Source organism: Solea senegalensis, linkage group LG6, assembly GCF_019176455.1.
Source record: "Solea senegalensis isolate Sse05_10M linkage group LG6, IFAPA_SoseM_1, whole genome shotgun sequence".
Taxonomy (NCBI): domain Eukaryota; kingdom Metazoa; phylum Chordata; class Actinopteri; order Pleuronectiformes; family Soleidae; genus Solea; species Solea senegalensis.
In genome coordinates, this window is record NC_058026.1 from 14,489,949 (window position 1) to 14,503,229 (window position 13,281).

General features: G+C 39.3%; 1 protein-coding gene across 2 annotated transcripts in view; it reads right to left on the reverse strand.

Moving 5' to 3' along the window:
* The window catches only part of ctnna2 (catenin (cadherin-associated protein), alpha 2), a 249,467-nt gene that overhangs the window by 56,583 nt on the left and 179,603 nt on the right, over positions 1-13,281 (reverse strand). For both annotated transcript variants that reach the window (XM_044029247.1, XM_044029249.1), the window contains exon 9: positions 8,832-8,984. In XM_044029247.1, coding sequence (XP_043885182.1) covers positions 8,832-8,984 — 153 coding nt within the window. The remainder of the gene's footprint in view (positions 1-8,831; positions 8,985-13,281) is intronic.

Consider the following 13,281-nt stretch of genomic DNA (forward strand, 5'->3'; position numbering starts at 1 on the left):
GAACACATACAGTGCTGAGGACTGGTAAAAATGTTTAAATTAAATCTCTAACTGACTGTCCTTCCTTTTGTAACTGCATTGTCATATCCTACAAAACATGAAGATGATACATGAATTGGGGTAAAAAGACATTATGAGACATCAAAAGTGATATGACTAAGCCTTCATGGGCACATGACATAATTGAGGATTTATGCTGGGCTATACATCATATTAACATTGAAAGTCTACTTATTCAAAGCATGGAAGCATGGTGCTATGTCAAGTCTTATTCATCCTCTGTTTTCACTTTTGTCACATTTAATCTCGTATAATCCACTTAGTGTCATATCTGCAAAACAGGAATTCCACTGCTTCTTGTCATGTGGCACCTCCACAGAAGCTATCCCGGCTCTTAGCAGGAATGCAGATTTAGTTTTTTTTGTGTCTCCGAGCTAAGATTATCTTCATGGCAATTTGCTTGGGCAAGGTTCGGTGAAATGTGTCACACACAAACATTGCAACCAATTCATGCAGCCTGTAAGAGATAATGGACCCTTGAGTTGACTCCCTTAAGCCTGCAAGAAAGGGCTAGGTGGTGGTGGTGGGGGGATCTTTTGTGAATACATGGTTGATGGTGCTATAATTTCCATCTGTTTATCTCCCCTTTCCCCTTTTTGGGACAGTGGAGATGTTACACAAAGAATATAAATGTCAGCTCATGGTTAAAAGATTGGCTGATTGCATCCTCGGGCACAGCTGTAATTTTCAGAAAAGGGCTGATGACCATTTCCCTCAGAGACAAGCTGACTAAATCACAGAGAAATTAACAATAACACCGAGAGGCACATCTGAAGTCAGCATAATTATTACAATCAAAGGTCTCCATATTATACAATAGCCATGTGCATGTGTATTTTTTTTTTGTTAAATTTTGTTTATGTTTTTTTCCTGTTAGCTGTTGAAATACTATTTAGTATATCTGCATGATATAAATAAAACTTGAAACCTCCACAACAAAATATACAGTATCATCCAGTGAGATAATGAGGGATAACACATTTTCCAAATGTGCATTATGTGACCTCGTTGCTCACAGCGTTATCAAAACTTTAAAACTGGCAATTGAACAGTTGGAATACAACACAGTACCACAGTAGCACGGAATAACACAGGGCATGGGAAAAAAACAAAACAAACAAACATTTGAATTGCTGCTTCTTGCAGTGGAAGCTTCCCCATCGATTGGAATTTGCTAGTATCCGTCTGTGGAAGTATTGATCAGGTGAACTATCAAGTTCTCATCACATTATGACGAGCCCAAATACAATGATGTCAGTAAGGATTGCAAAGTCTATATATGTCTCATAGTTTTCAGATCATCAAACTGAATCTTTCCGACCTGATTCTATAAAACTCTCAATATGTCATGGATAAAAGGAAAATTATTATTATTATTATTATTATATTATTATTATGACTTAGATGTTCAGTTAAATATAGTTCAAAAATGTTTTTCAAATCCATGAATTAATCTTCTGGCGCTGTTGGTGAAAGTGCAAAAGTGTCCATTACACATACAGACAACATAATTGCGAGCATTTCGCACAGCTTTACTCTCTTGACTCAGATGTTTTGAATGCATTTCAACATTACCACAGTCTAACTGCTGTTCATCACCGTGTCTCACACATCAGTTCTCATTTAAATCAAGGTAGACGGGATCTACACACTCACTATCTGACCTTCTGTTTGGTTCAAAACAGCATGAGATGAATGGGTTGAAACACAAAACACGACGTTGCTACCTTTGAACGTGGAATTAAATATTGAATTAAATATGTGCCATAGTGAATGTTTCAGTTACTCCTGCCTGCACTGCAATAATAATGAAGCTGCTCAAATGCTTGCCATTCTTCTTTAAACACCTCACGTATGTTTGTTATGCATGCTATTGACTATCAGCTTTAAAAAAAAAGAAAGAAAAAAAATCATTTGGGCCGGACCAAATTAACTCAGTTGAAGTTACGTGTTATCACCAGTTTGGCTTAGCACACACACAACTCCATTACATACTGCTTCACTGATTACCGTTTCCCCCAATCCAGGACAAATAAATAAATCGGAGGTTTTCCTCTGTGTGTGCAGGTGCTTTGAGCATGGTGCACAACTTTCAGCTGTAAGGGTGGTAAACTTTGTTTGGCACCAGTCTTTGATCATTAGTTGAAGAGTCTGACCGGTACAGATGTGTCTGTTGTCTGTATGTGTGTGTCTGAGTGACATGGAGAGAGAGAAAAGTTGTGGGGAGCCGAGTGAATCAAAGCTCTGCTTAAGCTCTTTAAACATGAAACAAGATTCACTCATCTCTTCACCTCTCAAGAAGTGCAAACGCTAGCTTTTAGCGCAGTATAAACATCACTGCGTAATCATATGCTGCTTTTGAACCTATTTTGATGCTCAAATCTTGGGACAGTATATCGCTCAGCCCTAAGTATGGTGTAGTGTATTAACCTTGTCAACACTATGCATGATTCAGTGTTGAGCTAGCAAGCAACCAGATTTTTTTCCTCTTTCTAGTAGTGCCAGTCTAAGTTGTTCTTCTATGTCCTTTGTCGCGAACAAGAGCATTAACTCTCACCGTCTTCAGTGTGATTGGCCAGAGTATATATATCTCTCTCACGCACAAGCTGATTTCAAGTTGAAGCACAGCAGGTCGGAGGTTTGATCCCTGGCTCCTATAGTCTACAAGCCATTGTATGAACAAGAGACTGAAACACAAATTGCTGCTGGTGGCTGTGCCGCCACCTTATGAATGGGCGAGAAAGACGATGTGTGATAGAAATCATGCTGCATTTACTGTAGATGCACTGAAATAACGGATGGGGAGGGGTAAATGGCAAAATATAAATATAGACAATTCACCGTAACAAAGCAATCATTAAAAACCCTGAAAACAATGTGTAGCATCAAGTAATTGAATTTTTTGTGAAGGCCAAGTGCATAAAACTGTACTCAAACCATAAATGGTATGTGGTGGCATTTTACTATCTGATCTGTTTCCTGGCATTTTTCTTTTGCTACACAAGGTAAATCGCGGCAGTGGATTAAGTTGGATGTGATGTATCTCTCTATGAATGTCTGTTGTTGCATCTTCCAAAGGCAGATTCCCTCTGAGGCAAATATCTGAGAATGAAAAGGGAGGCCTGATATTGGCCTAAAGGTTTGGGTCATCACAAACAGATCTGTTCCAACAGTGATCCATCCACTTCCCAGTTAACTGTCCGGTAAAGTGCTTAATGCAGTGGCCCTGAGAATAATATTTACTGCTGCAGTCTGTCTCATGTTGCTGAGCCCTGAAGGCCAATTCAGTATCGGTTACATTCAACTCTGGTATTGATTATGCATAATCACTGATGGTATGTCTTTCCCCTTGACTCGGTTCATGTCCAAAGCAAGGTCACAGCCATAAATTCAAAGTAAGAAAACCTAATGAACTGATGAAGGTAAAGTGAACAGCTCAACTTAATGTAGCCATACACTGAGAAAAACTCAGTGACCACAGATGCAATATAAATATATATCGTATTGCTAAAAAAGGTAATACTGGGTTTGCTGCATTATCCGCTTGGTTGATAAAGTTGCAATTGGAGTATTTGTATAAAAAGAAAATGGAATAAATGCCATTTAACCACAAGGTTCCGTTTTATCTTACAATAATCACAAATATATATAAAGACAATACAGTAATCATTAAGCAACCTCATCTGACATGATACACTGCACACCTTTTTGCCCATGATTATATAACAAAAATACAGAAATATGGTCCAGTGAGAGATAAAACAAAACTGCCTTTGCAAGAGCATTGCCTGTCAAGAGATAGGTACAACATTGAGTCACGGTCAGATGATAACCAACCAACTCATAGTGACATTAGAATAGTGGCGGAGCATAACGTCCTTAAGATGTACAAGACTACTGGCATGTATACACTGTTCTTGCAGTGGCAATAAAAATAAACCATGGCAACTGTAAAGAAAAGTGGATACTGATATTGTGTGTAAATTAAAAAGATCTCATGTTGTGGCTTCAAGTGGTAAAGAGTCAATTGCAGGGGAATGAAAAGGGGGGACAATGATTTTACTTTCATCAGACAGAACATTATATTGAAGGTTTCAATAACTGAAGTGTTTTGAGGAGCAGCATATCTAAATGGACTATAAAGGCTAATATTTTTAGAAAAACCTAATTTCTCATGGCAAAAAAAATCCATTTGATATCTTCATAACGACCATGCAGCTTTTCTCCAGTCGAGGCAGATGGACATATTGGTGCTATACAAATAAAATTGAATATACTGTAATTTTCTGATACACGAACAATGAAGCTTTATAAGAATATATCATTTTATTCCACATGCAAATCGAATGGAGACTTAGCTTCTTCTTTTGCCACAGCAGATGATCTGCCTCCATCTTGTCCTCTGCCTTGTGTCCTCTTCTGTGACACCAACTGTCCATGAAACTTGTCTGTGGTCTGGTCTCCCTCATTTTCTCCAATATAAACACTATTCCTCTTCAATGTGACCTAACCATCTCAACCTTGCCCCTCTTACTTTATCTCCAAACTATTCAACCTGAGCTGTCCCTCGAATATGCTCATTTCTAATCCGGACCATCCTGGTCACTCCCAGTTACAGTCTCAACATATTTAGCTCTGCCACCTCCATCTCTGCCTCATGTCTTTTAGACAGTAACACTTTTTCCAAGCCATACATCATATAGCAGGTCTAACCACCATCTTGTAGACCTTCCCTTTCACTTTTGCTGCTATCCGTCTGTCACACATCACTCCTGAAACTCGTCTCCAGCCCACTCCACCCTGCCTGCACTCTCTTTTTCACCTCTTCTTGATTGTGTTAAACAATCTGGTCAAAAGGTCCACTGCTTTCTCTTCTTGACATCTCCATACCTCCACAGGTCTGTCATCCGAACCTACTGTCTTTCCACTATTCACCCTCTTCATAACTGCTCTTACTTCCTCCTTATTAATCCTTTGTGAGGCACTATCTCTCCTCCATCAGTCCTCCTCTCTCTTACTTTCCTCATTCATCAGCTCCTCAAAATACTCCTTCCATCCACCTTTCCAGCTATGTCTCTCTGTCTAGCCAATCAATACAAGTCTTTCTCTCCTTCCTTAGTGCTCACACCTCACTATAAACCTTTTCCTTTGCCACCTCTCTCTTTGCCGCATGCCTGGACTCCCACTAAACCTGCCCCCAAAATACACGGATGCACTGCGCTCTGATCTGCACATTGACACTGCTAGCGTCTCACGTCCGCCTGCTTCCACGCAGCTGGAGTCGATTTTCTCGTGGTACTTCTTGCACAGCAACACACTTTATATGTTGTAAACACAACAAACAGAGCACTACTTCTACCAACCGAAGAAACAGGAGCATCCGCCAAAAATAGAAGTGCTGCGTATCCACTCTGACCTTCCGCAACTGAGCGGGCCGACAAGCAAAAGTGTACTTTTGACACTCAAATGGATGGGTATCGGCTCCAACACTGGTTGCGCAACACAGTTGTGTTGCATCTCCGATCAAGTGTATTTTTGGGGTGAAGAGTCTGTAGCAACTCCGTCCTGGACGCGGTACAACATTCTTTCGTTTTCATCTTCCACCATTCAATCCTTAAGACTGTTACTAGCACTTAAAATTGCTTAAATAAAACATTTTTCCTCTTTGAATATCAGTTAATTTCAAATTCCACACAAAGACACCTATCAAAAGAAAGCTCTTAAAAAGAGGGATTGTATTTCTGCTGGGTGAGGATTAGATACTTCTCATTAAAGGCAGTCTTGGGAATTAATTAGTCCAAACTTAATTGATTGATTAATGGACCAATGATATAAGGAAAGCTATTCTTTTACCTCTCAAAACCCCGGGGAATAACTAGCTTAGTTTTATCGCCCGTATGCTTGCTTTACTTATTTGTAAAATACAACCTCTTAAACGTCACCGTTAAAATATCACAGTTCCAGAAACACATATTTTGGGTGTTAAGGGTGAAAAACAAGATTTTTTTTTTGTGTGTTACTTAAATTACTTGCGCTGTATGATACGTCTATGATTAAATGGCTCAGCATAAGCATACATCTAATTGACTAAACAGATACATAAATCATGTATTCATGTAAGTAATGGATGTGCAGCAATTTGTTGAATTAATTTTTTTTTAAAAATGGGGGTCAGGGAAAATCATTTACCTGACTATGGCAAGATCACTGCCTTACATTTCACAGAGCTATTTTATGTCACTAGGCACTGACATGCCCAGTTTAATTATCACTGCTTTCCTGTTTCTGGTCTAGATGGTGTAATGAGATTGATTTGATTAGGATAGAGCCCCTGGAATAAACTTGACCCTTCGCTGAGGTAAGCAGAGAACAGTGGAGGGGGAATACAAAATAATGGATAATGTTGTTCCAAAAGGAACACAAATCAAATGGAAATAAATTAGGCATGAAGGAGGGTACTTTTTTTCAACTTCAATGCTGTTGAGCATGCCCAAACTCCAGACTAATGGCTTAAGACAGCTCCTCCCTTCTCCTGGGTGAAATGACTGCAATGACATTGATTGGAATGTTAATTAGTCTAATATAGGAGAGGATCTTGATAGCTGCACTTATGATGACTGTGTCTGTGATGGGACAAGTAATGATAATGACAGTAATGACCATGAAATTGCCAAGTATACTGGATTGCCTCAAGTGTATTGGCTACCTTGCTAGCAGAATAATGAGAATAATGTACATTCTCACCTTAGGTAATGAACAAGTAGTGGGGGAGCAATGCAAACCCTGCACATGTACTGTATCTTAACCAGACTATGCTAAATTGTTTGTACTGTAATGCAACTTCATAATGGCACCACACCAATATTTGTACTAAATGATAAAATAAGCAAAATAAAACATAGATTTTGTCTGTTACTGGTTGCAAATATTGCATTAACATTTATCACAACACCCTTAGAGTATGTAAGATAGGGAATCATTTGATCTGAGTATTGGAGATATAATTGTTTTGTTTTTTTGGAACTTGCTGTCATAACCTCGAGGGAATATAAACTTGTAAATGCATGCTGTACTACATACATTAACTGCAAAACCTACCATTTAACTCATGCCACAATAACATTGACTTTTTAATCTCATCTTATTTTTATTTTGTTTGGTATTTGTTGTTCTTCATCATGCATCATGGTCTTCTCGCTGCAAGGCGAGAGTGCTAACCACTACACCACCGTGTGGCCCTGAGACAATACAGTTTGATTCTATTCTATTTTATTCTAGTCTATTTTATTCTACGTATTGTGAACTACTCAACTGAAGTTGTTCCATATTATTCAATTTGTTCAAAGGTTCCATTGTTGCACTGTAACCAGAAATGTCTCTTGTGAGTTTGTCTTCAAACTTTGGCCATCAACATGTTCCAAGGACATTCCGCCTCAAGATCAAATGAAACATAATGGCAATGGCAAGTTTCTGCTGGGTATTCTTTTAAGTCCAGCAGATAGAGTCTTTTGAATGAACAAGGTTAGCAATCGCTTTTTAGGAATAATATCCCTCTAAAGAGGGACTTTCATGCTGCCATGCTTCAAGTAGAATGTGCAAATTATTTTTTAAAAATATATTAAAAACACAGATTTGATATAAATAAAGTGTGCCCTTGTTATAAATACAACTGAGAAAATGCACCACGCAAAAATGCAAATCAACATATATCAGATATCGGTTGCACATAAATAGTTGTGGGAGGGTCCATGCCTAACAGCACACTGTCAACACACAAGCTGTTGATAAGCCACTGCAGAGCCAGTGAGCTATATTCTGTTTAGACTGGGGCTAAGACTCTATCTCCTTTGCATAAAAACAACTGCTGCGTACGTCACTGTTGCCGCGTGCGCTTGACATATACGTGAAACAAAATCTGCAAAGGACAACAACAAGGCAGCATCTTCCATGTTTTCTTTTTCCTTCATGGGAAGAATAGAATGCCTCTGACTGAAATGTCCTTGGGATAAACAAAGTTCCAGTACTGTTGAATGCAAAGGACAGCTTTTGAGTGCAGCATCAGTCACATCCTCCCTCATCAGCAAACAGCTGGGGCAAAGCAAAAGGGCACGCAAATCACTCATTCCCTTGGCTGATGTCAAAGAAAGCAGCGGTGCTGTTTTAGGCAACAGTATGTTAAAAGAAGCCCACATAAAGGCTTCTAAAGGCTCCTTTGAATAAGCCATGAGAACAAAAGGCATGACTATTCCTCCAATCCCATTACAGAAGGACCCACATTATCATACGCTTATCCAATTTATTTCACTTAGGTCAAGTTACCCACCTGGCTGTTTCAGTAACATTTTCATTTTGGGCCATTCTGGGCCTTGTGCTGTATGTAAAATATGTGTATTCCCAAAATTAAAATAACTGATGTTTGAAGCCTCACGTTGTGGTGCACAGTTGAGGACATGTTTTGAATTGAGATGCACCTTGCTTCTGCAAAGTAACCATGTGGTATTTATTTATTTTTTAACTATTGGAGAAAGCTGTGTGTGGTATTCAATCTGTGTGTGTGTGTGTGTGGGCACAGTTAATTACACATTTGCTTTAGAGTGTAATCAATTCTTAAAATAACTAGAAAGTCTAATATATGTGACAGTATTATTTAGCCGGCTTTTTAGTGAAGAGGGCTGTTATCACTTGGTTAGCGGTGGTTGCATTTTTAATTCATGCGAACAGATATATATGTGGGTATATGCATGTGCCCCCGTGAATAATTCATGACTGACCTCCACCAGTTTGTTGGCATGTTCACGGAACACCTGGGCGTACTCCTTGACCTCCTTCTCATTTCCGCTCTTAGCCGCTTCAATGAGCACCAAGAGGGGGACGTTGGTCTCCAGGAAAGAGTCTGAAATGTGGTCCATCACTGCCTTCCTCAGCTGGAACACAGGGGGGGGGAGATGAGATGATGAAGTCACATTATTAATAATATTGCACTTTTCACTGTATTACATTTGACAGTGATTACATATCACTAACATAAGTGGGCGAGGGGACAGAGAGAGAGAGAAAAAAGACAAATCAAGAGGGAGACTGAAAAGGGGGAGGAGCACTCTCAATGGGCAGAATGTTGTGTGTCTTACCCAAGGACACATCGGTATGTAGACTAGCGGACTGAGCCAGTAACCAAACCCGCAACCTTTCAGTTGAAAGACAACTCACTCTACCACTGACCCAGTGGTTTCAGTGTCGAAACACAGGAGTCTCGTCTTTTACAAGAATTGTAACAGCAATTACTACATAGTTGACAAGACAATTAGTATGAGCAGTGATACCAGTCAAATCCCTTTATTCATGCTACCCTATTAAAATGCCTTCAACACTTTAACACCACAAGCAATGCAAAGTCTGTACACACTGACAGCATACACTGAATATGCACATCACCCAGCGCTTATTCTAACACAGACAGAACCTCTTCTGTCTGGTTTTGGTAATCACTTCCCTTGCATTTGATAGCATTAAAATAAAAAAAATAATAATTAACAACTTGGGCGACAGAGATTTGTTTGACTTTTCAAAACCATCTTTTGTAATTAGGTGTAAAGCAAACATTGGGACCCTATCCCTGCATTACAAATATTGAAGCAGCAAGAAAGAAAGTACAGAGACGGACTAATAGTTCTGACGGACATTAAACCGACAATAAATAAATAAATCAGACGCTAGCGTGTCAGTCAGCACGTGAATAACCCGGGGCAATTACAAGCTTAATTGCCAGTCTGCAGAGGGAAGTGGAACAATGGTGAATTATGGCTATAGGGGCAGATAATTCATGCTTCTGGAAAGCGACGGGGACATGCCAGGCAAACAAATGCTGTAAACAATTCCTTCACTCCTGGAATCCTGGAACACTGATCTGATTTTTGTAACACTAAGAAAACAAACTTGCATCACGACAGCTGTGCAACCTTGTTCTCCCTTCACCTGGTGGCAAGAGTGGGGCGTCACGACAGATAACAATCTTGCTTTGCCAGAATAATCTTCACACTATGTCATTGCTGTTACAACACAGGATATAGGTGTGGCAGAATCCACTATCTTTCTGGCACAGGTGAAATAAACAATTGATCTGAGTCGTATGAACACGTTGCTGCTCTCGCTGTAGTCAATGACTGGGTGGGATTTTGTTTGGCTGTATTTTGTGTGATAACAACTGTATTATTCACAAACACCATTGTGTCATAAATCAAAGTCAAGTCACAATTATTTTGTAGAGCACATTTACATGTCATTTTGCAAGAGGAACTTTGAGAAGCAATAAATGATTAAAGTCAAATTATGAATCTGGGTCAGGCAAAGTAATAAATAATGCAATGGCATCGATGTCCATCACATCTTTTGTCAGTTTCTGTAAAACATTTAACATACATTGTCGGTACACTGCAAAAACAGCACACTATATGACTCTACAGTGTGATCAGAAACTATACATAACCCACACACTATAGAATTAGTTTGCAGGGTCGTATATTTGTCCTGCATAAGCTTTGGGTCCATAGTGATTTAGAAATAGAAATTGAGAAACTGGAGAAGAGAAAACGAAGGATTATGCGGTGGTTGGCCAGATGCTTTTTACTTCATTGTTACCAGTGTTAGTGTTATCTTTTTTTTATTTTTATTTTTATTTATAAAAGGATTAACAGACAACTAAGTGTGAAGTATTAAAAAATAATACCATTGATAATTTCAGCTCTAGTATAAAGGACTTGTGCATTCCAATCCTTCTGCTATATGATCTCTCTTAAGTTTCAAATGAACACGTTTGTTAATAGAAATTTCCTCATGATAACTTACAGTTTAACATTATCTCCTTGTCAAAGATGGATTTGGTTTCAGTATGACTTTTTTTTAAGAGCCTGTTGTCATTTAGACCCTATAACAAAAATGAACTGATAGCACAGGATCTATGAGAGTCCTTTTTAGAAGTCTACAGGGAAGAAGGACTCCTGTGGTTTCTGTTGTGACTCAGGAGTAATCACCAGTTGATTTTACAGACACATATGGATGGGATATGTGTAAGAGGTCTGGGTCTCAGGATACTCATGAATGCCCCAACAGTGAAACTGAATCTGACGGCGGGTTTGAGCAGAGAAATGATACAGACGAGTGATTTCCCAAGTCGCAGTCTCTCTTGCACCATCAGCATTCTAATGCCCACACACACACCACTCGCACAGAAATCCATCTTCAATCTTTTAGATCTCACCTCCCTCCACACTCCACCCCCACTCTCTTCCCCGCTAACACTCCCTCTGTATTTCACTAACACTTAAAGGAAATTAGACCAGGAATTCCAGTAGGTAGCAAAGGCTCGGCTTATTATAGGTTAGTGTGGTGTGACTATTTGTCTCCCCGAACATGCAATGCTACAGTGATTCGAGCTCTGGACGTAAGGGCTCCCTCTTTTACATAGTATAATGTGAGTGTTCTTCATAAGTGTTATGGGTATAGGTAGTTTCCTAAGTTTCACTTGCGGGCATACATTTTATTATTTTCCAGAATACCTTTTGCATGCTGGCTGTCAGCATGCAGACTGAGGAGATGTGGGACAAATGAAACACAGCAGTGAGCCAAGAGTGCTGTCAAGACAGACACAATGATATACACATAAATAGACAGATAGAGAAAGGCACCGTAGGGCCAAAAGGATCAGAACACATTCGGCTATTTTCACTATTTGGGGCTTTAAAATGAAACGGAACATCAGTGGTTCCGTTTCGTACGTGCAGTGGATCATACTTTATTATTTCAAATAACCTGCGCTACTTTTATAACGATGTACGACGTGATGGCATTTACATTGTTGAGGAAATGTTACAATGTCTTCATCAACAAAACATGACTGATAGTTCTGGAAAAGGCCACCTAATAGTGCCTGATTGTGACACTGCTACAAAACCAGTGTTGAAATGCACCCGGAATATTCAGCAGTATTAAAGAGGCATCTGACATGTCTGCTATGCTCATTAGCTAGTTAGATGTATTCTGACTCTGAGTGAATCAATCAAATATTAATCGAATAAATACATGCCTGAGCTCGTCATTAACATTTTTTAAACCTTTTAAAGCATCTCTACTCAGGAGACGCTTTGAGGCACTTTTTTGATTCAAACCCGCACAACCTTAACAGTTGAGATATTCTTTGATTAGTCCAAGTCTCCCGGAAATTTAAATGCAAACCATTTCAGTCATTCTGACATTTTAGTTATAAAATGTATAGTTACCTTTTAAACAAGACAGGGTCACACTAAAAGGCAGTAACCTATTCCATTTATTTTGTTACATTTTTGAACAAAAGTGAGGCTGTTAAAGGTTGAGAACGATCTGAGAGGAAATCTGTGAAGGATTTTGCCTAAATTGTTGTTCTTGCTTTCAGAACAAACGCAAAGCAAATCTGATGTAAACTGATTTGTGAAACTGATGTAGCTAACGAGGACGTCGGGGCCACATGTTTATTAGACTTGACGGATTCATATCAGTGTGGTGAACTGAGAAATCCTCAAAGATGAGGTTCACATCAGTCTAGCACGAGTGTGTTTTATTGGACGGAAAACACATACCTGATCTTTCCCCAAAACAGCTGTATGGGATAAGAGGGAGCGCTGCTTCATCCCGTCTATGACTCACTGTTTGAACTGGGATAAATAACTCTGAACTGCATTTAGGAGCTTTGAACTGCGACGAAGAAGGATGAGAAGAGGATGACTGAGGAGATGAGATAAAAGAACTTCAAACTGCGGAGGGCAGTGTTATACCACTCAGTTTACAGCCTGCCGAAAGTTATCAAAAGAAGAAGAGTGTGACTCGAAAGATCAAAGGAATTCATGAATGTTCAAAGGAGTGCAAATAATACGAGAACACAGAATTATCATGTGTTTTCAAACACAGTCAACATCAAACTCTAGCATCTTAACTTGTTTACTATTCAGAAGAGTCTGAATCCATGCAAAGGTTGAAAAACACAACTCGAGATTTCAAAAGAGCACTGTGGTAGAATTCTGAATGTTTACAGTTGCACTTCGACTTCTATTATGTTTCACTTGTGATTCCAGACACATAGTGGTGGGTACCTTGGGGTCAGCACAGCAAAGTTTCTTATTAAAATGTCAAGAGCAATCTCAGCATAAACGGCTAGAGTCACAGCTGAGGGGAAACAGCCTGTGCAAATCAAAA